This window comes from Manduca sexta, chromosome 16 (assembly GCF_014839805.1).
Source record: "Manduca sexta isolate Smith_Timp_Sample1 chromosome 16, JHU_Msex_v1.0, whole genome shotgun sequence".
Lineage (NCBI taxonomy): Eukaryota > Metazoa > Arthropoda > Insecta > Lepidoptera > Sphingidae > Manduca > Manduca sexta.
Window position 1 is genome coordinate 4,486,082 of NC_051130.1, and position 27,692 is coordinate 4,513,773.

At 37.5% G+C, this 27,692-nt stretch overlaps 3 protein-coding genes and 1 long non-coding RNA gene across 5 annotated transcripts; 1 reads left to right on the forward strand and 3 right to left on the reverse strand.

Moving 5' to 3' along the window:
• Positions 1–387: 387 nt before the first annotated feature.
• Positions 388–1,975, reverse strand: LOC115447567 (glycine, alanine and asparagine-rich protein). The gene is made up of 3 exons (XM_030174702.2): positions 1,736–1,975; positions 1,559–1,601; positions 388–1,485 (listed from the first exon to the last, which is right to left on the reverse strand). The coding sequence occupies exons 1-3, from the start codon at positions 1,748–1,750 to the stop codon at positions 602–604; spliced, it is 942 nt and encodes a 313-aa protein (XP_030030562.1). The 5' UTR covers positions 1,751–1,975; the 3' UTR covers positions 388–601.
• Positions 1,976–3,624: 1,649 nt separating this feature from the next.
• Positions 3,625–7,073, reverse strand: LOC115447586. Its single transcript, XM_037439351.1, has 5 exons — positions 6,815–7,073; positions 6,316–6,457; positions 5,368–5,555; positions 4,275–4,837; positions 3,625–3,747 (listed from the first exon to the last, which is right to left on the reverse strand). Exons 1-5 carry the CDS (start codon positions 6,836–6,838, stop codon positions 3,708–3,710), a joined length of 957 nt encoding a protein of 318 aa, XP_037295248.1. The 5' UTR covers positions 6,839–7,073; the 3' UTR covers positions 3,625–3,707.
• A 4,928-nt stretch (positions 7,074–12,001) lies between these two features.
• LOC115447591 lies at positions 12,002–12,871 on the forward strand. Its single transcript, XR_005112452.1, has 2 exons — positions 12,002–12,065; positions 12,609–12,871. It is a non-coding gene; the product is annotated as an uncharacterized LOC115447591 (long non-coding RNA).
• Positions 12,872–16,163: 3,292 nt separating this feature from the next.
• LOC115447574 lies at positions 16,164–27,465 on the reverse strand. Of its 2 annotated transcripts, none has more exons than XM_037439461.1 (7): positions 27,184–27,465; positions 21,607–21,783; positions 20,937–21,136; positions 20,520–20,699; positions 20,012–20,162; positions 18,473–19,693; positions 16,164–17,997 (listed from the first exon to the last, which is right to left on the reverse strand). In XM_037439461.1, the coding sequence occupies exons 2-7, from the start codon at positions 21,752–21,754 to the stop codon at positions 17,603–17,605; spliced, it is 2,295 nt and encodes a 764-aa protein (XP_037295358.1). In that variant the 5' UTR covers positions 21,755–21,783; positions 27,184–27,465; the 3' UTR covers positions 16,164–17,602. The 2 variants fall into 2 exon arrangements, with proteins under 2 accessions (XP_037295358.1, XP_037295359.1); XM_037439462.1 differs by lacking the exon at positions 27,184–27,465 and adding an exon at positions 22,805–23,272.
• Between the last annotated feature and the right edge of the window lie 227 nt (positions 27,466–27,692).

The following is a 27,692-nucleotide window of genomic DNA, read 5'->3' on the forward strand; positions in this document are numbered from 1 at the left end:
AGAATGTTTTTAGCCTATTCAAAAGCTTTTCTTCTTGAGAAGTTAACGGCAGAAGTAATTTTTTTACAATATGTATAAAACTTGTTATTCTTAATATTTAATTTCAGGAGTAAGTTATAAACTATTGGAATATTTCCGTTGCAACTACTAATATTGTTTTGTAAAAGATAAATCGTCGATTATAGCGTGAGGTGACCTCAAATTCAGAAGCTATCATCAGGTTATATCCGACATGTAATGTTGCACGATGTATTCTATATGTAAGATATGATACTATAATTATTTAGGTATCAATTATCATGATATAATTATGTGTAGAAGTGATGAAACATTAATTAAACATTAAACTATTCCATTGGTAAAGTTTGGTAATTAAAAACAAATTCATAATTCGTAATATGCTAACATTTAATACCAAGACAGACTAAATATTTACAAATTTGGATTTAATTATTTACATGTCCTTGCCCAGTCCAAAATATCCGAAGATCTGCCGCTAACCATTTCTACGTAGTGAAGAGAAATGGATATAGAAATCTGTTCGTCTTATCAGTGCGGTATTCGATACTAGTATCGTTACACTAGATGGTCCGTCGTTTGTTTAGTGGATCAGTTTGCCAGCACCATGGCCCCAGCCGTGGCCCCAACCGGCACCATAGCCGTAACCCGCTCCGTATCCGATTCCAGCGCCGTATCCGAGACCGCCCAAGCCGCCAACAGCTACAGGCGCCACCGCTCCTCCGGCTACCAAACCGCCACCGCCGAGCAGCAGACCGCCTTCCAAGGCACCCGCGTTCCTCGCAACAGCATCAGCTACAGCCTGGGCCTGCGCGGCGCTAGTGGCAACGGCAGCTGCCTGAGCTCTAGCAGCGTTAGCGATACGGGCCGCTTCTACGGCACGAGTGTTGGCAATAGCAACAGCCTGGACACGAGCAGCATTAGCCAACCGCTCGGCCTCAACAGCACGGGCAATCTCAGCGGCGCTGGCAGCGGCTGCGCGTCTCGCTGCCTCGGCGGCTCTCGCGTTTTCCCAGGCGGCGGCTTGTGCTCTCTGGACGTTGGCTACACGGGCTGCGTCTAAGGCCTGTGCGTTTGTGATGGCGTTAGCCTGGCCTGCTCTAGCAGCGGCTTCAGCTACACGAGCTCCTTGGATGGCAGCAGCGGCCGAGTTGGCGATCTGAGCGGCATGGACGGCTTGGGCGTTTTGGATGGCGCTGAGCTGGGCGGCTCCGACGGCTGCGGCGTTGTTCAGTCCTGCACTGCTGCCAATTCCTGGTCCGGCAGCCACAAGCGCTGGTCCGGCAACGACGCCAGGGGCTCCGATGCCAATGCCGGCACCGCCAACACCGACAAGTCCTGAGCCGAGTCCACCAGCGACGACGTGACCGCCAAGGCCTCCGAGACCCACACCGCCGTAGCCGGCGTGGGTGGCGATCACCGGCGAAATGATGCCCGACTCTGCTGGACGAGAGTCTTTAGCGACACCTGAAATATATCATAACAATAATTTTTATTTTGGAATAGTTGATTAATTGTTAGAAGCATTGCAATCTCTTACCATCTCCAAGTACTTCATACGCCACAGCGATGACAAAGAGAATCTGCAAAGATGTATTATAATTTTATCACTGTATTGTCGCTTGATCATTTATGTTGTGGGGATACCCCAACATCAATTTAAGATGTTATGATCAGTCGAGATGCACGATAAGTGATAACAGCTCACAAGTCTTACCGTAAGTCGAGACATCGTTGTGTTTGTATTGCTCGCTGAGATACCACCAAGTCGGAACGCTTACTGCAATTGTAATGCATTGTACTAAATTGCACGCACTTTTATACTGCACTGAAAATTATTAACATCGAATTAACAATGCTAAACAGGTGTTCGATGCCGCCCCATTTGAATATCATTAGGTACTTCGGTAAAAACTAATCGTCATACGAAACAAATCGCAAGCGAAATATTACCAGACCATGTCGGATGCGCGCTGCGCGCCTTGCAACAAGCATCGCCCCGCCGCGCCGCGCCGCCGCGTTGGCAGCGGCACACAAGCGCTAGAGAAACTCAGGATTGCAACCGCATCCTTCTTCAACATAATTATTTTACATGCATTATGCTACTGCAATATCATTTACATTGTCTATATCTACCCAAAAGGGCGCAAGTATTTTCAAAGTGCCGCCAATGTGCAAGGCTTCTATTTTTCCAAAGCCATGAGCAACGGTTGTCTCTTACATTCAAAAGGATTTAACGCCGAAGTAAACAAAACCATATAAATCAATCTTCGTGTCAATTTAACGTAATTGTTTCCGGAAGCTGTTGCAATTGAAAAATACTAATAGTAATAAATCAGAGGATTTCTTTTATCGAAAAGTATGGAGGACTACATGCAATATTGATTAGCGCATTGTATCCAATCTTATGCAAGAGCTGTTAGTGGTTAGACTGCATTGTCACCAGTAGTTTATCGAGAATGTACATATCAAACTACGGCCATTACGTACTGCTTAAAAACAGCACAAAAAACGTATTGGTTGGGTTCATTGCGTGTCATTGATATTCCACTTGAGTAACTTATTTAACCAATTGTCCAATTCTTGTGTATTAACACAGTATGAAAAATGGAAGCTTTGCAATCAGTATCCATAACTAAGATTTTGTAGAAACTACGATGTTATCTTCTTATACATTATAATATTTTCCTTGTCAGTTTAGTCAATTTGTGCTTTTTGCACAACGATCCGAATAACAAAATAAAAAACAATTAATATTTACGCTGTATAATTATTAGCTGGGTATTAGCTTGGTAACAATACATTTCTAAATCTTAATTTATTTTTCTATTATTTCAATGACTACATCTATCATACTTCTGGTTATTTGTATTGTTTCTTATATTTTAAACCTTATAGGTACCCCACTGATGCTTTATACAGTGAATTAAAGCTTCTCAGAGTTCGTCAACTATACATTCTCAAAGCGTGTCTCTCTACCCACAAAACTATTATTAATTCCGAAAATTATGATAATTTACTGTCCAGGAGAGTTTATAGGTTAGATCTCCCTTCTACTAATTCCAGTTTCGCAAAAAGATTTCCGTACTACTCACATTTGTCTATTTACAACAATATATCAAAACACTGCAACATTAAGAACTGTGGCCTAATTAAATCAAAAAAGATAATTATTAGTTGGCTTGCTAATCTCGATTATGATGAAACAGAATCACTGATAGTAAGTAGGTATAAGGGCTTGAACTGATTAGCTACTTGTTAAGTTCCCTCAAATTATAATTATGTTTTACCTTTGTTGTCATACATGTTTAGATTAAAGTAATTACGTAAGGTTGGATTTAGGTAACACAGCTATGTTATGACCTATGCATAGGTCTAAAATTAGATCTCATATGTTAAGAACGTATTTAATTTAATTTTCTAAGTTATCTTGTCAATAGTTTTATTTTCTTAATTTTGATGAATGCTCATCAAGCAATTACAAATGATACGATATTTAATTTGTAATGGTATCCCAAGGTACAGGCACGGCCTAGTTTGGGTACCACTGGTAAATACTTTATTTTTGTTTTTAGAAATTTGTTTTGTTATACCACTGTTTTTTTTTTTTAACTGTAAAACACATTATGTACTTTTTAATAAAAAAACTTATTATTTATTATTATTATTATTATTTTCTGTTGTATTTTTCAATAAATGGTGAGAGGGAATCTGGGCGGCTGGACAATCCTGCAGGTAAGAAGAAATAAATAATTTAATTGATAATAAATAAAATAAGTAGCATGCATTTTACACCGAAAATCAATATAGCTACCTATTTCACTTTTATTTTCATAAATAATCAAAAAATAAAGGTTAACTTTAGATCCTAATTTCATTATTAACATCGAATGACATTTTATTATGCTTCTACTATTGATGTATTGAAACTTGTCCAAGTGAATCATCGACGGTAAAATATTATATAACGAAGTACTTAAGTGCCACTAAATTAGGCGTGTAATATAGTTAATGAACTATAATTAAATACTAATGTAATTTGGTTTATTAAATCCAATATCTAGTAGAGGTCAGATGAGTTTTGCTAGATTTTGCAAATTGAAGAACGATATTTTTTGGGATATCAATTATTTCACTAGTTAGATACACTAATAAAACATGGCCTCAATAGCACAATTCCGAGCATCGTTGCATTTTTATAAACTGAATTAACGCAATGAGTACAATCGTAATTTAACACGCAATTTTCAACTTACTTGTAAACAACAGGTGATCTAAGCGTGTTCACGGCTATAGGTTTGCTCAGTGAGTTATCAATAGTTGTATCGATAGTATTTAATAAACCTTGTATTCTGTCTCCCAACAATGAGGCTATCGGCTCAGAGATCACTTGTACTTCTGCACCAAGCAGTGGCGTTTGCACTTCTGCGCCCAACAACGGAGTCTGCGCTCCTGTAGTCCCCGAAGTTTGCGATCCTGTGCCCAATAACGAAGTTTGCACACCTAAACCAAGTAACGGTTTTTGCACCCCTGTAGTATCCAATGGATTTTGTGATCCTGTGCCTAATAACGAACTTTGCACACCAACACCCAGTAACGGCTTCTGCGCCCCTGTAGTATCCGATGGATTTTGTGATCCAGTGCCCAATAATGAAGTTTGCACTCCTATGCCCAACAAAGGATTTTGCGCTCCTCCGGTCGTCGGTGGCTTTTGCACGCCTCCGTTCAATAATGAAGCTATTATTCCTGCGGTCAACATCTCTCCTCCATTTTCTGAAGGAGTTTGCACTTGTGCCGTTACCAGTGGCGGTGCGGGCTCCTAAAAATATAATTGAATATTTTCTTTATTCCGATTTTAGTAACAGTCTCTTCGATTAGGTTTAAGGCAAACGTTTAGTCAAATCTATATTTAAAATTTAACAAGTTTGTTATGACTAATTTAAGTTTGTAATTAATTTATTGTTTCTAAGTTTATAATATACACATTTCGATGTTCTCAGTGGTAATTATTATTTCTTTCAAGTGAATTACGTATTTATTTTATTTATTTATTACACTTTAAATAAAAAGATTGTAGAGGCGGATTTAATGCCGAAAGCATTTTCAACCAGTCAACCTTTAGATGGTGCAAAGACTAAAGAGGGTAGGTGTACACGACGAGAAAAGGTAGTGGACAAAACATTAACAAAAATATTAATATAATGTATTACCTACGTAATATAATTATAGATATTATAAACAAACATAAATACATACATCAATAATATAATAAAGATATGACACTAACTAAATTATTGACGATATGCTGTCAAATTATCAAGGAGTAGTTTCTGTGTAAATATAACTTACAAGGACTATACACGGCTTGTTAGGAGGTGGCTCCAGCACGATACTTGGTACAGCCACTGCACACGGCTTCGTGTAGATTGGAGAGGGCTGAATCACCACAGTAGGCACAGCAACTTCAATTGGTTTGGCAGCTGTAAGCACTCCTTCCTTGATCGCAGCCCCTTTTGCTGCCAGTAGAGAACCCACGCCTGAAACATTGAAAATAATATAGTGTATGTTTTACCAATTTATCACAAACTTCTATAAACCAAGCGCTTTCCTTTATCGCGAAAATGGAATAATCAGCACAAAGTTTTATTTGACATACAAATGACTTATTTTGATTGGTTAATTTACAAAATCGGATTGAAGATTGGTATTGGGATCGTTTATAGAAAGCGGCTGTTAGTCTTCGTCCATCCAACCCTCAATAAAAATGGACGCTATATTTACACTCAGGCCGTTACTGCAGCAAGGAGCTGAACGAGGGCGCCTATAGTTGATACAATAGGTACAATTATGTTATACTTCTTTATATTTTTCCTGTTATTATTGTAGATGTTATACTTTCATTATTGCAATAGTTAATCTTTCTTAATTCCTCTTTGTAATGCTATATGCTTTTAAATGATACGTTGCAGAAAAAAAGTTGTAAAACGGTTTTTATTAAGCCGTTTCAACCGGACTCTTATCACATTCTCAGGTGGAAATGAGATGGCAACTTTACAAACTCTAAACGCAACACGAAACGTCACTTTTGTTGCCTTTGCCCCAATATTGATATATAATATTATGGGAAATAATTTTCTATGCACTTGCAGAAAACATATCTTGTCAACTAGTTTCAAAACGTTGTGTGCCTGATCATAAAGTACACTGGTGAACATGGGCTCATGCCTTTGTAAATTAGATATTTTAGATCTTGCTTTTGGGTAGCTCGATGATACAATAAAATGTGAATTTAATTACCTTTTAAAACAGCCCCTTTGGCTGCCAACGCTCCAGCTCCGAGCAAAGCGGCGCCCTTAGCAATGCCTGCCGCTGCAGCTATCTTAGCTCCGAGAAGGCCCGTGGTGTACGCCGGCGTAGACAGGCACGTCAGACACAACGCCTGCTCAGAATTTAGCGCTTAGACTATTTTCCAATTTCCAAATAAATAATCCTCAGTTATAAGCTTTATTCATAAACTTCCTATATAATACCAACAAAATTTTGCGAATTCTTCATTTTCCAATATTGCATTCGGTGTTCGTATTCTCGTAATTTACATTTTGCAATATTTTATTATACATGCACTATCCCACGCCTTGACCCCCGAAGGATTAATGAGAGATAAAACTAATGAACCTATATTTCACCAAGTCTATATCCTATGATAAAAAGGGAGAGCCTGAATCCATATGAAACACTTTTCTCAGATATTTTTTATAATTAACAAAGCAAAGGACATATAAATAACACAACTTACCAAAACAATTACTTTGACCTTCATTATTGTAGTAATTCACCAAAAAAACTAACCGAATTTTGAAGATTATGGTCATTTTATAGAACAAATGGTTTTAATAAACTAATCGTTTTGCAAAACTGGATGATACTCGACATGATTAAGCTAATTACGTTACGAAACATAATTTCGGCTGCATTTTTTGGATGCCGCTCTCGGAATATATATTTACAAATATAGCATACAAAAGTTTAAGGTAAATGAAAAGAATATGTATACATAATAGTTTTAAATATCTGTTTGACCTGACCTATATTGAAATGACTCATCTTCTGTCATGTCGCCACTTTTGGCAGGAGGATGTCTTTTCGGAGCTATCTAAGCAAGTTTTTTATAAACTAGATGTATGAATCAAGAATTGAAACCTAGGACTTGAGTTTTTATTTCCCACCTACTTAACGCTGCCGCCAGATTAATGACATATCGCCTTATTTAAATAATATGTTAAAGGTCTTTACATTTTGCTAGTGGTGGGTTATATTTTATATCCGCACGGAGAGCGACCGCCGTGTTATAACCCGCCATAGTGGCCCACGTAAGTGTGTCGCGGTCCGGGATCATGTGTATATCCGATTACAACAGGCCGGCATAATTGTGTCAACTATCAAGGGGTAATCATCTCTCGTCAGTCGACATTCTATTGGACCCCACTCCACTCACTATCGGGTGCAGTTGGGTAACTTTACCGTGCAAATATATAAAAAAAAATGGTTTTATGAGTTAGTTATTCACAATGTTTTGTGTACTAGAAAGTCGGGTGTTTGTAAAGACGAGAAATCTCACCGAATGAGAACAAACATAATGTGTTAGTAACACATCCTTGTGCTCGCGGATACTTGCTAATTGCTGCGACATACTCCAGTAGACTTCTTCAAGAAACCTGTTGAGTAGCTTCATTTATTATTGTATTCTTAACTTCACAGATTTTTATTTACAAAAATATTAAATCAAAGGTTAAGGAATTCGTCGTGTTCTTAATAATAAAATAACAGATTGTCGTCAATTTAAACTGAAAACTTAAATGTAGCTAATCTTAACTTATGTATAATCTTTTCCTTAAATCACTCTCAAGTCAAACGACCATCCAGCTTTGGACAATACGGATGGCAACATCTATCTATCATTGCAAATTCATCCCGCCTTTTTGCATCATTACAAATTCGTAAATGTTTATAAACAAAACAGTTTAAACAAGCCGTTTGATGATAAGAAAGCACAATATTAAGTCGTTATGTTACAACTCGTACATATATAGATATACATATAGATATAGACGTGATTGACAAATCAATACCTTCACACTCGATGATAAACAAGTTTTCTTTATACGTGTATTTTGTTATTTAGTTAGTTACAACAAAACATTTTTTTTATTATTCTAGTGGACGAGTTGACACCTTTAATGGCAGTATAAGCATTTTATTTGTATTGGACATATTGGGATTCTGGAATCCCTCGGCTTAAAGACTGCAGGGACCTGAAGGAATGTTGGGTGGAGATATCTAGCGAAGGAGAAGGAACTCTCTTAAGATGGGCGGAAGGGAGAAGGCCAGGAAATGTTCACGAGCCCTCATAGGCCTTAATATCAATTTATGTACGGGACACATATGTTCTATAGACTTGCAGGTGGGATATAAATTATATCCTACCAAAAGGTGTTTAAACCTGGTATAGTGCTCCACGTAAGTGTGTCGCGTTCCGGGATCAGCCTGTGCATCCGGGTCCAATAGGCCGGCATAATTGTGCCGACTGCCAAAGGATAATCATCTCTCGTCCGTTGATATTGTATTGAACTCCTCTACCCTTACCATAAGATGCAGTGAGGTCATTTTTCTCTGCCCAAAGAAAAATAACAATATTTGTGGATTGTAAATTGTTATAGTGTTGATGGGTTTACATATACTTTTTTGTATCTCAAGGCGTGTTTTGCGGAAAAGTAAAGTATTACATTTAGATTAATTTAGTGTTAATTATGAATAACTTATTATGCATAGTTTATGAGTTAGTACATTTTGGCATAACTGGGTCCATACAATTATTTGATAGGTTTCTTCTGAAATGTAAATTTGAAGCACAATTAATATTTTCATCTTTAATACAATCTTTCTTTCTTATTTTGATACCGCCAGGACCAGACCTAATAATATAATATGTGATTCCGAATCTTCTTCCCCAAGTTCTATATCACCGAAACTCATAAAAGAATACGGAGACGTATCAGGCACATTAAGTTTCGCAAATATTCGCAGTCACTCCACATATTTGTTGTTCCATACAAAAGTAGTCCAATTCGTAACTGACAGGTATAAATATGTAAGCAAAGTTCAAGGTAATTTCACTCGAAAAACTAAGACACAACATATCTAGAACTTGTTTCTTACAAAATAAGAATAATTCGTCATGGAAAATAGCATTTTACTAAAGGTGAGTTACAATATTTATTATGCTACATAAAAAAAACAAATACAAAGCTCATTGACTATACATGCCGATGAATTTTGTTTAGCTTCTATTTTCAATAAAAAATCCCAATCGCTTTTTTCGAATTAAGTATCTAAAAAATGGACCAATTAGAACAAAGTTTTTCCACATGCTTCCAAATGAGTTATTTTGATTGGTTTATTCCCGGAATCTGGCTGTTAGAAAGTAAATCATTCAATCTTTGTTTCAGTTCATTATAATTGTGGTATTACTCGCAATCACCACATCCGCAAAACACATCAGAAGTGGAAACAAATTGGCAATGAAACATAATCACAGTGAAAAACCACAGGATAATATTATCGACCTAAAATATTCCAAACATTTGAAAAAACGTAACGTCTACAGGAGTTGGTCCAGATCGTCAAGTTCTCAAGCCTACAACATGCCCCCATATTTGGTTTTTAACAAAAAACTAGGGGCTTACTACCCATTCTTCAAGTATCCGAATGAAAATTCTATGAGAAGAAGCATGTATAAATACAGTTAAATTTCATCATTGTAATTGCTAAATTAAAATGTTTATAATATAAGTATATATTTGTTGTTTATCTAAACAAATTCCACTTTCCCAAAAACGAATCTGGCCCTTTTAATTTGATATCAGTTTTGTCGAGTACTTATGCTTTAAGACTGACGTCGACTAGAGCAAATCGATGCGCGACGAGCCGAATCGCATCTATTCTGTACTGGCTGAGCCCATAATATTATCTGCGTGGATTTAGATCTATCGCAGCCTGTTATGTTTACTCTGTTCTCGCGAGATCTCGTGCTTAACGGGATCATAATACCCATAACTTTCGTATAAAACATGCGAAATAAGGATGATTGATAGAACACCTCTTAGTGCACTTCCCCCGGCTTATGGTCCGATGTTACGCGGACGAGCCAGTCTGCGGCCGCTAGAAGGCATCTCCATATGCCCTCGCAGCACTCGTGGAAGTGACACAGACCCTAGAATCACACTTGGAACTCACTGATTATATAATGAGTCAATTAAAAACTTTTAACGTCTGCGATAGTAACTTAAACTAACCAAGCATGTACCTTTGTTTTTACCCCCATTCGACCTTTCAACTGTGTACCTTTGATATTATTATTTTTCATTTTACATTATCAACATTATCAGCATATCAATACATTGTCAACCTGTGAGATAGAGCACCCCTAGGAGTATCCGAATCATCCCCATGTATTTTCCGTGATTTTTTCATAGTTTTCGAGTTATGAATATTATTCTGAATTTTCGATTTGAAGTATATTTTTTTTAATAGTAGAAGCCTTCTTCGTATTTTTTTTTTGTTGCAACAAAATTTTCAATTGTAGTACGTTTTTGCTTAAAAACAATCAACTTCGTAACTTTTATGAAAATTATGACTAAAATTTTCTACTTTTAATTAAAAATCTAAACAGGTGACTTCGTAGTTCTAAGGTAGGTAGGTAAAATATACTCCAGACTCTCAACTTACATATTCATTAAAAAAAACAGTCATTCATGGAGGCTTATTTGGCTAAAATCAGCATTAAAAGATAGCAAGGTTTTATTTTCAACTTGGATGGAAAATACAAACCTTAAAGTTTAATGAGACGCGACTTCAATTATAGTGATTATAACATACGAGTAAATAGGAAAAATACTTTTGACTGCAGTGCAAGCCGTTTCATTTGACTTCAAATATATTGAGCAATCGCTTATTATGACGTATTTGCAGTGTGTAGTTTGGTTTTCATATAAAATTCTTTACAACAAAATTCAGATATGATGACTTACCCTCTTATTCATAAACGTTATTTATCTTAGGACGGAGCATTGCTGTGATAACAAGTCCGTTTCTCAGTTTTGTTTAACTGACAACTTGCTGTTTGTTTAGGTTTGTTTATCTGACAGCCAACTAGATTCAAGTTGTATCTCAATATTAGCCATTCAGAACGGCCCTATGTCTACGCACTGCGAAGGCTGCTATGCCGTCAGCACTAAGAAACAGACTTGTTATCACAGCAGTGCTCTGCCGTCCTTAGATAAATAACATTTATGAATAAGGGGGTTAGATTCATAGACAGAGGTGGCTTTACCTATTATGCAGGGTGTGCGCTACACACGGGCGCAGTGTGTTAGGGGGGGGCCAGACACGACATATTCAAAGAGACATGCGTCGCTCGCGACACCGGCGCTCTCAGACAACCTGCGCCCGTGCTAAGGCCGGCGAGCGGCTTCTTTACTTCACACAATAACTTCTGATTTAATATTAAGTATCAAATTTATTAAAGATTACATTGTCTCCTAGGAGGCGCGAAGAAATTGATTGCACTCGGGCAGCACATGAGCTAGAGCCGTCGCTGTTCATAGATTTAAACTCGGAACAATAACAAGCAGTTTTAATTCGTGTTTGACGTCGATTTAGTATAACGTGTGTCACTACCATCGCCACTACCCTTTGATGTTATTATAAGCTTATTCTAAATCTACTGTACATAATTTACTGCAATATATGCGCATTTTTTTCTAAATGCCGTTTTACCTACGTAAAAAATATACTTACCTACTAAAGTCCGCTTTTTTCACCAATGTCACGTCAACCCCCTCTGAGGACCCAAACCCAGACAAATGTGTTAGAAAACCTACACATTGTTACCTAACCTGATAATCGAACTCAAAAATGTTATAATTAAGTATATTTTCTTTTGTTACAGTTCCTTGTTGTGGCAGCACTAGTAATCCTTGGCAATCAAGGTAGCGTATTATTCTTTTTTTTTTTCACCTTTATCCTCCCAGCACTAAGTATTTGCAAAATTTATACTCACCTAAAACTGTTTACGATAGGTCATAGATTACTTAAATACTTATTAAATGTTTTTTGCAGCTTCGCCCGCGTGAGATCTTACCTGATATAAATGTTAGATTCGTATGTGGGCATATCTAGTAATTTTCTAGGAAGGGGGGTCAGTTTCATAAACTAAAAAAGGTTAGGTAACTGACTTCTATGTATGTACTTTGGATACAGTAAATAGACAAACTGTGTCGCCCCCTATTCCCTCTGCGCCCATTCCGGGGTATCACTCCCTGGGCGACTTACCTGACCGCTACCCAAATCCCCTACTGGGAAGGAGATTTCCGTTCCCATAATAGTGTCGATAAATTCTCTGAAGTGAAACCGACAGTCGACTTATTCAATATTTCAATTTCAAATTCTAATATTTCAAAACTTGTAAAAGTAGGTAGGCAGGCTGTTTACTAGATGTTTATTTTAAGTACCTACTATCTATATTGTTATAGCCGAAGCAGGGAACGAGCAAAAAAATGGAGAGTCATCGGTAAAGTTCGCGGTAGGTGGACCTCCGCCTTTACAACGTATCACCTTACCTAATGGAAAGGTAGTATATGTTGAAGGAGACGTACCGGTAAAGGAATAGATAATATTATGCTACTTCACGACCAGATAACGACATTGTGATCTTGCAAGTAATTATGTATATAGAAATATACATTTTTTTATTTTTAACTTTTATAAAATAAAATAAACTTCATATTTACTACAATTATGGCGTAAATATTTATTTATTTTTTCCTCAAAACATATGTAAATATTAAATTATGTCGTCATTTTATATTGCCGTTGATTCATGGTTCATAGTTGGTTCTAATACCAGTATCAAACTAAATGTACATTAAAATAATAAAAATCCAGATCGTGGGTCCATTAAAAAAATATTTAAGACACCCCCTCTCTCTTCTCCTTATTAATTAGAATAGAAAAAACTGTTTTCATAAGGTAACCTAACACGAAATCTGTCCTTTCAAATCTAGGAGAAGGAATAAATATCGAAAAACAGGTAAGAGAAGGCATGGAGCATAAGAACTCAGATGAAACGACGCTTAACACTTACCCACAGACTCAAAATACAGAACAAACTAAAAAATATTGCTAATAAAACTGATGGGACCAAACATTAAAATAAATTATTTTTCGGATTTTATCGCGGTTTTAATATTTTAGTTTTCTCCCGACGATTTGAAGACTGTGCAGCCTTAGTGGCCACGGGGGGCACTGAGGTGTTGGTCATCCGCAAAGTCAAAGTTACTAATTAAACTAAAATATCAAAACCGCGATATAATCCGAAAAAATAGTTTAATTATAATGAAACATTGGCGTAAACATAAGAAATCATGATAGGACCAAAATTATTCTTGTACTAACCTACGGTGCAGTTTGACGCGCACGCCGCAGTTTGTTTCTGATCTGATTTCTAAGGCACAACGAATCATTTTCTACGGAGCCGGCGCACAAGGTGCCGATCAATTTTCATTATTATTTCAGGGCTCATCGTAAATTTTACAAAATACATAGGTATTATATATGCTGTCTGTTCATATCTAAGTGAAAAAATGCAGTTGGAGACTAAATAATAATACTGAACCGCATTGTATTGATTTTATGATTATATTGATTTTTAACATTACAATAATTTGACGAACGCCTGACGATATTCTACGTTTTCTTAATAAAACAAAACTGTCAATCTTGTTTCAACATTAATAAGTTATAATCTTCAACACCCACAATTCCAGAGCAAAAGTTACTTAAATAAAGTATTTTCAAACATTTCTCTAGACGAGTCCACATCACCAAAGTAATACCTAAAACAATACGGGAAAAAACTTAAAAATATAAACAATAAAACAACAGAAATAAAACAATGTTGTTTATTATTCCTCATTGTTACATCTGATGCACTTGTATATAATTTGACACGTGGTGTGTTAAACTAAAGGCAACATAACCTCAAGCACAACGTTCCATATAAAGTTATACTCTTTTATGAGAAAATCTACAATATGAATTATAGAAAAATACACGTCCTCAGTGTTTTAACAGTCTAAACTATACTATATTATATTCTATATTGTTACACTGTGCACGTTTATATACTGTGATCATAGAAAATGCACCGCGTGATTTTATATCTATATTCTCACCTGATAAATAAGTTAATACCGAATTTTTATATAAATAAATATTTACCGTCTACTATATACAAACTCTAACAACTATATACACAGATCAATAATTTAATTTAAACATACGGAACACGGGAAATTAAACGCGTTATCTACTTGTCAACTAACATTAAAGCGATACGCAAGGCAAATAAATGAACACTATTAATTTATAATTCATAATTATATAATCATCTTGAGATATTTTTTATTTCATAACATGACCACGTTAGGTTATTAGAATTTAATAAGTGCATGCCCATTTGTCGAACCATTTTCAAGTGAATTTTATTGAAACACCTCACCAACACGCCATTGACTAACATGTTTAAATTATAGTCAATAATATCAGCCATTTATTATATACTTGCCCACTGCTGGGCACGGGCCACCTCTACTACTGAGAGGGATAATCAATAAATATTATTTTAACATACCGAAATAGCTCTGGAATTATCAATAAAATATAGCAGATTGCTTGTTCGTGTCATTCATAGAGCAAACACGGATATTCAGGAATGGGGCAACGGCTTCAAAAAAATACTAAACACGAGACAAGAACCAAATTTCGCAAACTCTTCACAATACAAATATCGACGCAAACTCGCTCAACACTCATCGGTTTGTATTACGTCACTGAAAGACATTCCGGTTTTCATACAGATTGAAAAACTTTAGCGCATCACGATTTTACTTTGGTAAAGGTCAGAGATAATTCTTATTGAACAGACAACATTTTTGTCCAGTATTATACAGATACTACTGTATAATATTGGACTGTGTGACTCATTTTGCTCACGGCTTCACATACGTGAAAAGCCTTGACCGCTACCAAAGCGCCATCTGTACGACGCCAGCGCCATATATTTAAAATTTACTAAAACGTTTAAATTATTCATGAGAGCAAATTATTAGAATAAGAAGCCTATGTTTATCCAGGCTGTGGTCCATCCGTGTGGGTAGTCTTATTAAAATCCGTTTAGCAGTTACTGCATTTACTTTGAACAAACATCCAAACATTCCCATTTAAAATATCATTACTATAAAAGTAAGATTAGTGTTCAACAATGATAATTACGAATGTTCCGAGTCGTCAGGTATAAGAAATCGGACTCACGTGTTAAGGCGATACCTCAAGGTCCATTTTCATACATTTTGTTTCACCTTTAATCTGGGTAACTAAACAAGTATCATGGATATTTCGGCCTTTAAAATTTAATATGACGAAATTTTAAAGGCCGAAATATCCATGATTATTAATTATTTTTACGTTTTTCTTTCAACTGCGAGAACTAATCACTAACTAGACGTGAATTTAAATTCTTTACTTGCCAATACTTGTTTAGTTACCCAGATTAAAGGTGAAACAAAATGTATGAAAATGGACCTTGAGGTATCGCCTTAACTGTTATTTACTTCAGCATATACCATACATGACATGGTCGACTTCGTGGATATTACTCTCTGTTTTATACCCTATTTTAAATTTAAAAAAAATACCATATTTTTTATACCTTCACTCGGCCCCATACCTAATCGAAAATGATGTTCATTCTTATGCCTTTTAAAGTGCATATTTATGCGCATTCTTCAGACATTTTATAATTTTTCATAGACAAGTATAGTTGCTTACAATTTAAAACTGTGACGAATCAACGAAACTGACAATATTTTCACAAGTCAATTCAAAATGACTTAGTATTGAAATGGGTTCAAAATGGGCCTCCACTTTGACAACTTATTATATCAATCATTACCCTGTGAAAGCGATAGTTAAAATAATTTATTAACAACTAAACATTATTATATTTAACGTGAATTGAATTCAGCAAGTAAGCAATCATATTATTCATATTTAATAAGTGACATTTTAAACTTTTGTGAAGACAACGTTTACAGTTTTAAAGGTTTCGACACACAAAGCGACGCGATGCGATCTCACTCTCTGCGATCAAAATATTACTAATAACATTTAAATATTCTAAATTTAAATATTTCAAATCCAAACTCTCACGATCGCAACACATCGCTAAGTGTGCAACAATCTGAAATCTCAATATAAACAACAATAAAATATAACAAAAACACGAATCAATGTAACATGGTTATACTTTGAATTGCTAATAGACTGCATGTGAAGGAACATTTAAAACTTGTAAATAATTACTCATATCTCAATAGCGACCAATCGTCCAATTCATATAATTATAAATGTGTAATGTCAAAAACAACACAAACCATAACAAACACAATAATTGCAACCCGTTTGTCATAATAATTTTTTTTTTGTTAGTGTTATGACTTCTGACGTGACTGATGAGCAACTAAAGAGGGCGCTGTAGTCATGTGTTTCGGTCAATCAGAATCGTCACACGAGACGTTTGGCACTATTTCACGCATTTGAGTATTACAATCATCGACGATATAGTTTTAGACACCCACTGTCCCATATCTCTCTTCAAATTAATTCTATCAACTTCCTTTGGTATCAGGAAACGATAGAAGCCGTTTATAAGCCATAGAAAGATTAGTTTTATTGGACGCATCACTTACTTATGTAATGCTAGACAACGTCAGAGATGCAAATATTCTAAGAGTAAAGTGTCTCAATGCTGAAATTCCGAAAACACGAATCGGTCGATATAAGATGAATAATTCCATAAATAGTAAAATACAATATGATCATGTCATTATCGACATATCTGTGTAATGTAAGGATATCTTTCTGATAACTCGAATTCTGGCTATTTTGACCATACCATCGTATTGTGCTATTGTTACGTTATCGGCGTCTATAGACTGTATTGCCAATGTTTGTGATTCTTGTCAGAATATAAATATAGTTACCAACTTGAACAGTATGATGGCGCAGTCACAATAATTATTAATTTCATCTGACTAGAGGCCAGTAGAATTTTCACATACACACTGCTCACGCTTTTTATCCCCGAATGGGTAGGCAGAGGCACAACTAGTGCACCCACTATCCGCCGTGTGTATTCCGTCCCATAATGTGATAGGCGGCGAGCGTATGGCCATATCGGGCACAAATTCGACCCCGGGCTGATACCGAGTATAAAAAACAATATCACTTTACCTGTCCCAGGTATCGAACCCGAGACCTCAACACTGCAATCGTACTCTAATACAGCTATGCCATCGAGACAGTCAACATTATCACTTTCAATCGCCTGACCATCCAGCAACAAGAGAATGAATCAGAACAGGCAACTATACCATTGTACGGCATTATTGGTGATACAAGTGAAATATTAGATGTAGGTGGGACAGTGTTCAAGACTGGTGCCGCACGCGTCACACGTTTTGGCGTCGCGCTGGTTGACGAGCGTGCAGGCGGGACACTCGCGGCCGCCCGACGTCAGCGGCTGGATCTCCGGGCCGCGCTTCGACTTACCGCACATCTCGCAGGCGGAGAGCGAGTTGGCGTTGAGGTAGGTGCAGGTGCCGCACTGCCACGTGTCGCGCGCGGCGGCGTCGCGGTGCGGCGAGCGGCTCGGCGGTCGGCTCGGTGGTCGGCTCGGCGGTCGGCTCGGCGGTCGGTCGCCGTTGTGCAGGTGGCGGGGCGGCGAGTGGCGCGCATGATCCGTCTCGTCGAGCGACACTATCAGTTGTGCCTTGAGCTCGTAGCTCGGTTGTGTGCTTGTCGCTGCAGAATGAAACATATTTGTTTTTTTATAAAGCCAAAGTTTTTTTTTGGATATTTGATGGCGCTTATGTTCAGGCCTACTACTCCGATTCATACAATCTTCATAGGAAACTGACACCTGTGAATGCTAGAGACTTTTTATTAGGAAACAAATATTACCGCGAGTAGAGACGCGAGCAAAATTTTGTAATTTTAATTCATAAATGTATTAAACCAATAAAAGTATTAAAATACATTATTTTTATATTTATTTATTGGTTTGGTATATCATTAGTCAACATTACTTAAACAGTACATACACAATACACATCCACCAGTAATGTAGTAACATAAACTAAGAAAAATAATGACCTATTGTATTATCATAAAGCCTATTCCCTATCAATTAGATAAACGTCATGGAATACAACAGCATCAACCAATTGCGGAACTATAAAAATAATACAGCATAATTATTTGTCCAAATGAAACTAACCTGAGCTATTTTTCAAGCTGTGCGATGTGCTTTGTGCTCCATTCTCTATCGTTCTGCTCTTGGGTCTTTCGATCTCTTGCGCGACTAGTTTCGTTGGCTTCCTCACTTTCTTCACGTCGGCCGTGCTCTGAACAGAGCCGTTGACCGAGTTCTGTTGCTTTATTATGTCTTTTCTATCTTTGATTTCTTTCTTGGTCAATAGTTTCACTTTGTCCGGTGCCACTTTGGCGGGGATTAGCGCGTCGGCTTTCGGATTACCGACCGGCTCTTGCGGTAGCTGTTTCTTCGGTTTAGCTTCTTCGTGCTTCTTCTTCGCGAGCTGCTTAGCCCTCTTCATTTCCTGTTCCTGTTTTAACCGCATTAAATTCTCGTTCACCTTCGCCGTTCGGTACATCTCTTCGTCGTATGTCCTGTCCAGGTTGAGCGCTTGCAATCCGTCCTCCAAATCCAGCGTCGTCGGTTGATACCTCGCCCTTCTCTCCTCTCGGTCCAATCGGTCCAATGTTCTCGAATCACGGTCCAACGATGGTGAAAACTGACTCCTCGCGTCCCCTTCGTGCTCTTTACTGGACAAGTTCCTGAACACGTAGTCCCAGCTCTCGTACGTGCCCATGCCGTCCTCCCTCGCCTTGCTGAGCGACGGCTGCGTGTCGGACCGTGGGAGGCTTGGCAACGTGACGTCACTCATCCCCGACTTCGATGTACTGTTTCTTCTTGAGCTATCGGGACGACTCCTTCTGTGCGGTCGTTCGTCATCTCTATGTCTTTCAAACTTTCCATTCTCATATACGGAGGGGGAGTCTAATTCTATTAATTGTGCAGTGGTCACGGATGGGTACCGGCAAGGGTGTACCGGAGGGTACCCGTTGACAGGCACGTTGGTAGCGTGTTTGATAGGCGGGTAGACTGGGGTGGGGATCATGTAAGGTGCTTGAACGGGGTAGTAATAGGGTACCCCGTAGGGCGTCATCATTGCAACGTTACTGCACTGTGGTACAGTGACCGGCGCGTCGTGTAGATGCTGATGAGGTATCTGGTACATCATTTGGGGTACCGCCGGCACCATATAGGGTTGGACCATGGGTACTGGTTCTTCTAGAGGCACTTCTGCGCACATGTGGTTGCACTGTGACGTCATGTCGTTGTGATACCGAGTGTCGATAAGTTTGTGATGTTGCGTCTCCGGCACCGTCGACGATATATTCGAATATATGTCGGCGTCTGAAAAAAGTTTACAAATGTCTTATTTACGGGTACAGTTTAAAAAAATCATAAAACAGTACAGTGCAGTGTAGTGCAGTGTAGTGCAGTGTAGTGCAGTGTAGTGCAGTGTAGTGCAGTGTAGTGTAGTGCAGTGTAGTGCAGTGTAGTGCAGTGCAGTGTAGTGCAGTGTAATGTAGTGCAGTGTAGTGCAGTGTAGTGTAGTGCAGTGTAGTGTAGTGCAGTGTAGTGCAGTGTAGTGCAGTGCAGTGCAGTGTAGTGCAGTGTAGTGCAGTGTAGTGTAGTGCAGTGCGATGCAGTGTAGTGTACTGTACGGACCGTGCCGGTGCGCGCGCGCGCGGCGTGCGCCGGAGAGCGCGGCGGCGGCGGCGGCGGCGGGTGCGGCGCGCGCGGCTCGCTCGGCCGCCACGCCCGCCCACGACACGCGCCGCCCGCTGCTCCACACCGCCTCCCAGATCTGGCACATTATCTGTTCACACATACACACTCCTTAACGGACAGATCACACAGAGAGGAGGTAGGATAAAATATTATTTTGTATCCGCCTGGATAACGACCATTGTACATAAGGTTTTAAAACCCACCATAGAGACCCACATAAGTGTGTTGCATTCCAGGATCAACTGGTGTATATCCGGTTCAAACAGACCGACATAATAATAACGACTGGCGAGTAAATATCACCTCTTGTCAGGCGACACTCTCTGGACCCCACTAAGCTTACCATCCAGTTCAGTCGGGTTACTTTATCATGCCTACATATGATAATAACACAACAGCTCCGATCACCAAAATACACGTAAAAACTCAATAAACGAATCGTCACCTGACACTCGCACTGAGCTATAAGCGCGTCCCTGGACACAGCGGCAACCATGTCGGGACATATCGGCGCCTCCAGCACCAGGCGGCCGGAGCCTACCGGCTTGTAGCCCATCGCGTGCAGCATCGTCTCAGCGCCCACCATATTCGCCTCTACTTCATGCTTGAAGTATCCGCAGTACAACTGAAATCAGATGTCTTCATGTTATCATTGACTTCAAACGAGGTTTAAATGAGGAAAAGTAATTTTGTGGTTCACATTACTCTTAGCATTTGACTATAGTCTTGGTTTAGCCGATATCTATGGGCGCCAGTACCTACATATCAAAAGGGAAGCCGTGGTCCGTGATCCCTTCTGCCTACATTAGCAATATATTGTCACGAGGTTCGTCTCCAAGCTAGTAGACTCACGTAACCTTACCCGTATAACTCTGTATTCCTTCCTCCATGGCTGAGCGAGGAGATTGGCCGCGTACCTCGCCAGAGCGGCCCACCCCAGCCCCGCGCGGTACGCACTGAAGTCGGGCAGCTCGTTGATTGTGCGCTGGAACACCTTGCCTGTCTCGGTGAGGCCGTACTTACAAGCGTGAGGCACCAGCGACAGATATTCGATTATGTAGTCTGAAAGAGGAAATTATTTTTTTAAATTTTTTACCCAATGCCGATATGGCCAGGTCACTGACCTGACAGTGATCAACATAACTACAATCACCACCCAGAATTTTAAATTATAAAACTCTGCATGGACTGTGCTTGACATTCTGATACATTAAATTTTGTCTACCCAGTGATATTTATAAAACTGGAATACTATAGGATACACACACATCTATGCCATGAAATGTAAATAATAATATAAACTATGCTGCTTCACTACAAGAATAGACCCAGATAACTGTGGTCCCACCTAAGTGTGTCAGGTTTAGGATTAACCTGTGCATATCCGGTTTCGAACAGGCTAGGATAATTGTGTCGATAGGCAAGGAACGATCATCTCTCGTCAATCGATACTCTATCTGAACTCCACTGTACTCACCATCAGGTGAAGTGGAGCGCTGTGGAACTTCGCCGAATAAAAAAACAAATGGTACCTTCAAGTTTCTTCTTCTGGTGCAGCTTGTCTGGGCTGTCGTCGGTCTCGAGGTAGCTGTAGTGCGCGTCCTCGATGCGCCGCCACAGCGCGGGCAGCCGCTCGCGCAGCACCGCGTCGCCCATGCCCACGGCGCACGTCATAACCATCACATACGCCGCCCGCTCTCAACAACTGACTGGAACAAAGCAAAATATATAAACACCTCGTCTATATTCACCAGTGGCGAAAGGCCCAATTCATGCATATAACCCAATTCCTGCCGGCTTCCCTTTTGTAATTATTTAAAATCGAATTAGAACGATTTGCAGACCACATTCATGCATATTAGTACCTATGTACATGTCGGCTTCCCTTTTGGAAAATTTCACCTTTCGCCACTGATATTCACTCTAGTTTTTGTCTTTTAGTAGCAGCCCTCATCCCACAGCAAAGTAGGGTGGGCAGTATACTTTCTTACAAGTGGTATTCGATTTCAAATGTCATAAATCAAGTTCCGGATGAGGCCTAATCAATAGCAATAATTATTTTTTTCATACGCACAGTAATTAGGTGAAAGATCGCCATATATATGAATAGTTAGATCACAAAAAACCAAACCACAAAAAACAGTTTAATTATTTACAATGAAAGCTATTTACACGGGTCGATAACTGATATCAAGTATTGATTAGGCTCAGGATTAGTAGCGATAGCGTGCCGGCTGCGGTTGGATAACTTAACTTAACGATAAGCGTTAGAGTATGACTAATATTTAAAGAAAATTACGATTATATAATAGACACTGCTGTTGAAGATCTATCACATTATAGCGCTTTGAGGATGTGAGTCAAATACCTGAAGTTTGTAGCAATGGCCAAGCGTCCATACAAACTGATTCCTACCGGCTTCTTTTTTGGGTTTATTTACGTTTGTCTTAGTTTAGGTTTTAGATTAAATTGGCCGCGATATAGTAACTAAAACAATTATTTTTGTCTTTGATTACTTTCCGAAAATTTCACGCTTCGCCACTGGTCTGTAGCCTGATAAACGTTCGTTAAAAAATAAGGGTTGAATTGGGAACATATATTTATAGTGGAAAGAGGCTTTACCTAAAATCTAATAGTTTTAATATGCGGTTAATTTTCTCAACGATTTTTCAAATTAAAAGTAATCATCCCGTTATAAATTAAATAAATCTAAAACAGTAGAATCATTACCAAACCGCACAAAAGAAAGCCCACACACAATTCAGTATCCAATCACAATTATTAAGTCAATTAAAATAATAAATAACAATTGAAAGCCAAACACGCACCACTAAACACAACTATGCGTGCCGTATCCATGACAACACTGATCATTGTTATCAAACAAAGAATTCTCGTCGACTGTTTAAGGCCGCGGACACACGCGTCATATAGTTTGATTACAAACTGCTTGTTGTATGACTGCGGTAAACATTTCAATTTCCTATTTGGCATATACAACTCTGCCAGACAATAATCTGGATAGCTGCAATAGCTAATCATTAGAATTCACCCAAATGTTTTTTTATGATTTATTTATATACCGAATACCTTTCCAGGTGCCACTGATGGCAATCGACTCTTTAAGTCATCTATCAGTATAGAGACACAGTACTGTGATAATAACATTCGAATAATAACTAAATTTTCATACACACAGTGCGCATAAGCATCCTAAATTAGTTGGCAAGTGACTCATTAAACAGCATACAATAATTATCTATATATTAATACGTGATGAGAAAACTTTGTACTCATTTTCCGGCACAAACAGTGTAAGATTTGGCGTGATTAGAATTCATACAATAAAATCCAAAAAAATATTTTTTTGTTGTAATATGTGTACTAGTATATTAAATTCGTTTGTCACATTTAATTCACTGGACAACAACCAGTAATAAAGTAATATTGAAACATAATTCACATTCGTATGCCTGCTTGCTGAACATCTGCAGGATTCTCTATTCTGCTGGAGGTAGGATATGTTTTAATATCCGCCCGGATAGCGACCACCGTACGAAAGGTGTTAAAACCCGCCATAGCAGTCCACGTAAGGTTGTGGCATTCCGGGATCAGCCTGTATGTATCCGTTTCCAACAGGCTGGCAGAACTATGTCGACTGCCGAGGGGTAATCTTCTCTCGTCAGTCGACATTCTATTGGAGCCCACTCCACTTACCATCAGGTGCAAAAAGGCCACTTTGTGATGCCCCTATAAAAATAAACTCGTTTTGGAATACAAGCCCAAATTTGGTTCGTGTGAGCAAGCTCAAAGTAGTCCGCAACTGTTCGCTTAGTGTGACAGTACCCTTAACACTTAAAAGGGGGGAAACGGTTAGCAAATCGAGCGTGGAGCGTCGTGACTCACGCATTGTTCAGTACAATGTTTATTGCGATGATGACTCCCTCATTGAAAGGATTATGTTACGGAGTCATTGAGGTCGAAAGAGGCGAATTGTAAGGCCGGACGCGAATTAACATAACGATAGTACAGAGAATTTACAGAAGTGTATTTACTTTTACAATAATCTAGATTCTAAAATTACGAAAGAACACACAAAATTGAAATAACATAGAATATTTGATATTCAATAATAATATGAGACAAAATCAGTAATGTAGATAATAAGCATTATTATCGAATATGGATCAAAGTGGTTAGTAGAGAAACAGGAATGGGTAGATTCGTCGAAACCTGATAGTTGCTATAATAATAATATAATATAATTAAGGAGTTTCCGAAACTCTGGATGAAAACTTTTAAAAATAGATTATAATATCAAAACGCAATTAAACATCACATTCATCAAAGATTCAATTTGCAGATTCACTGATATGGAAAAACCGTTTCCATTTATTACCCAATAACCATAATGAAATGGGCAGACGGTCACAGTATGATAAACACCTATTTGTAATGCATATTATCTATTTAAGATAATGTAAGTTGAGTGGATTAAGTCGTGACGCATCGTTCTAAGTCCATAGGCGACGATGGTATATCTGGGTTTAAAAGTCGTAGCTTAAATTAACTGTTAGTAAAAAAAATACTTTTTTATACACAAGACCCAATAACACTTTAAATAAAATTAAAAGTATTTAAATGAATGGGCATAGCAAAAAAATGAATACCTATTTTGTTAGGAGACCCTCAAAAAAGAATAACCAATGTTCTATTTTGAATATTTATGCAGTATCATATTGCAGTATTTACAGATTTACATGCGAATTAAATGCAAAACGAATATCGTTTGCATGCAATTTAAGTGCAGAAAATGTACTCCAACTAGCAAGGACATTGCGTTATATATTAATTACTTGTGAGTCATACATTTACAATAATAGAGTATGCAGTTAAACAAGTCCTTGGCTCTCACACTTTAAGCGGTAAATAAAAAAGTTTCATTTTATAGAGGACCCATTTCAATTAATGTTATTGTTTTGGTAAATATTTTAAACAATTTTCAACTTTCATTCATCTGAATTAACTATACAGGTATATGAAAAATGTTTACTAAAATAATAATTTTCTTTAAAATGGGTCTGCTATAAAATCTATCTATCAATATTATTATATCAAGCCGAAGATTTCATTTGTTTGTTTGAACATGCTAATCTCGGGAACTACTGGCTCAAAATGAAAAAATCTTTTTGTATATGTAGCCCATTTATCGAAAAAAGTTTAAAAAACAATAATACCAGCCCTATAATATACACTAACTACTGCTGAACATCAACCACTGTTACTATTTTATGGGTTTTCGGCCTTAAATCCACCACATTGGCCTAGCACTGATTAGAAGAAATCACATATCAATTTTTTTTTTAAATAATTCTCAGGTATAGGTTTCGTCACAATGTTCTAACAGTTAAAACAAACCTTAATTCTGCCCATATTTACGGTCATTTATGCAAGAGAGACAGCTCATTTAGAATGGGGCATGAAACAATTACACAAGAGTCTGTGTCGCTTCACTGTAATTAGTTTAGAGACTAACATTAGTAAGTTGTCTAATCACAATCTTCACAATAAAACATTACCAACATTTTTATCATGTTTGTTATGAGTAAAGCTTGGACTATAGGCATTTGCATATTTTGCCCATTTCAAGTAGTTTTCGCATATTAATAGTGCATATTTTCACTACATTAGGTGATATTATATTACTACTTTTCATAAGGATAACTAAAAATAAGTGAAATATAAATGACATGAAGGATATTTTGTGTATTCTTTTTATTCCTTTACATTCATACCAAGCAATACTTTGTAATTCAAGGTGTTCTCTTACCATTAGGTAGGCTTACCATAATTACGAAGAGCCGAAACCGAAACCGGGACGCAGAAGAGAAAGAGGCTCATTTTCATTTTGCTGCAGTTCGTCTTTGGCGCGGGTGGCACGGGCGGCGCGGCGGGGGAATGATTGGTTGGGGTGTCGGTGCTGCTCAAGTTTGACTGGGACACCGGGACAGGGATCCCAAACCGGGACTATCCCGGTCAAACCGGGACGTATGGTAAGCCTACCATTAGGAGATAGCAAGCTGATCTTGTCATTCAAAGCAAGAAAAAACTATAAAAAATAAATTGTATGTTGCTTTATAGTGAAAAGGCTAATATTATTTGTTACTTTTCACTAACTGATATTGCCTATTTGATATCTTTCATTTTTGTACATATGTTTATTATTATTTCAGGTTTTTTAAGTTACTAAAAAACCAATCTCTAGTTTTGACACACTCTAGAAGCACTGGTAAGTTTTAATCCTTACTTGAGTAATAAATATCTTAAACCATAAGTTGTATACTTTTAGTATAAGATGACTAACAGAATCAAACATTATAATTGAATTCTTGCAATTTGATAAGCATTGATATGGTTTGTTAATAATTGTTTATCATTTACCTTATCATGATAAATATATCAGCAAAATTTACAGTAATATATTTTTACAATATCTTTAAAGGTCATTCAAAACAGCATCTTCTAAATTTTTGATAATAACAGCAACATACTTATATGGTTAAAGAATTCGTCAACCTTAAGCCAAATACCACAGAGGAACTTCACAATAAATACTCATTCAAAGCAACTTGAGTTGCATCAAGTTCTATTGCAACATGGATGGAAATAAATTATATTAGTATGTTTTTATCCACTTCAACTACTTAATTTAACTCACAATGAGTCTTGTATTCATTCTAATTAGTATATTTATTGTGCTTTTTAGTCAGTTTAATACTAAAATAATTACGACCAATGAAGTTCTCAAGTTTCACTGCATACTATTAACTTACATTTATTTAATGTTATTTGGAAAACATTTCGCCCATAAGCAAAAAGAACTTTCTCAAACTTTCTCAACCACAGCTGATCAAATAAATAAAATCATGCTACACAATAAGCCAAATAAATATTGCCGCATTCATTTGATTCACGAATGCAATATGTAAGCAAAAAAATATGATAATGATATTCACTCCTACGCGACAATCCATGCTGCTTACGGCTTGGCTACGGTAGAGTTTAATTATTGCGCATTACGTCCAGGAAATAATGTCTAACACACTTACCATGCAGGAACATTCTTTTTCTGGGTGTCAAATGTATTTCAATGCACTGAATGTAGAGCGGACAAAAATAGTTCACCCAAAATAACAAAGAGTGGCATATGGCACACAGTTAATTGCACCAACTGTTTGTATAGACACATCCCACAATTAAACTCTTCTAAAATGCCGGTAATAACGATAAATGCGCACTAAATACTAATAAAATAAAAAATAGTAAAACAAAAATTGCGAATTTGTTTTGACATTTGGTAGTTCATACTTCATACATATAACCACAGACTATAAAATGTAGTGTACTTTCTACTTTTAAATTCAGTTATTACGGACTTTTTGTCCACTCTCGTCCGGCAATTTAGACGGTATAGTACTACCTGTGATAATAATATAGCTCATAAAAAGTCCATATTTCTTAAAAGTTACTCCAAATTTTAAAAAACTTTACAATAAAATAATAATATTTAGTAAATACTAAATAGTATACGTATTGACCGACATAAAAAAATTTATTA

What these genes read in the sequence shown, in the direction of transcription:
- LOC115447567 (XM_030174702.2), bottom strand. An exon ending in GTATGAAGTACTTGGAGATG is followed by an intron (nt 1,486 to 1,558) that starts GTAAGAGATTGC and finishes GATATATTTCAG; the next exon opens with GTGTCGCTAAAGACTCTCGT.
- LOC115447586 (XM_037439351.1), bottom strand. Translation starts at nt 6,838, where the DNA reads ATGAAGGTCAAAGTAATTGTTTTG. An exon ending in CAAAGGGGCTGTTTTAAAAG is followed by an intron (nt 5,556 to 6,315) that starts GTAATTAAATTC and finishes TCAATGTTTCAG; the next exon opens with GCGTGGGTTCTCTACTGGCA. An exon ending in ACAAGCCGTGTATAGTCCTT is followed by an intron (nt 4,838 to 5,367) that starts GTAAGTTATATT and finishes TTATATTTTTAG; the next exon opens with GAGCCCGCACCGCCACTGGT.
- LOC115447574 (XM_037439461.1), bottom strand. Translation starts at nt 21,754, where the DNA reads ATGGTTATGACGTGCGCCGTGGGCATGGGCGACGCGGTGCTGCGCGAG. An exon ending in CCAGAAGAAGAAACTTGAAG is followed by an intron (nt 21,137 to 21,606) that starts GTACCATTTGTT and finishes TTCCTCTTTCAG; the next exon opens with ACTACATAATCGAATATCTG. An exon ending in AGGAATACAGAGTTATACGG is followed by an intron (nt 20,700 to 20,936) that starts GTAAGGTTACGT and finishes ATCTGATTTCAG; the next exon opens with TTGTACTGCGGATACTTCAA.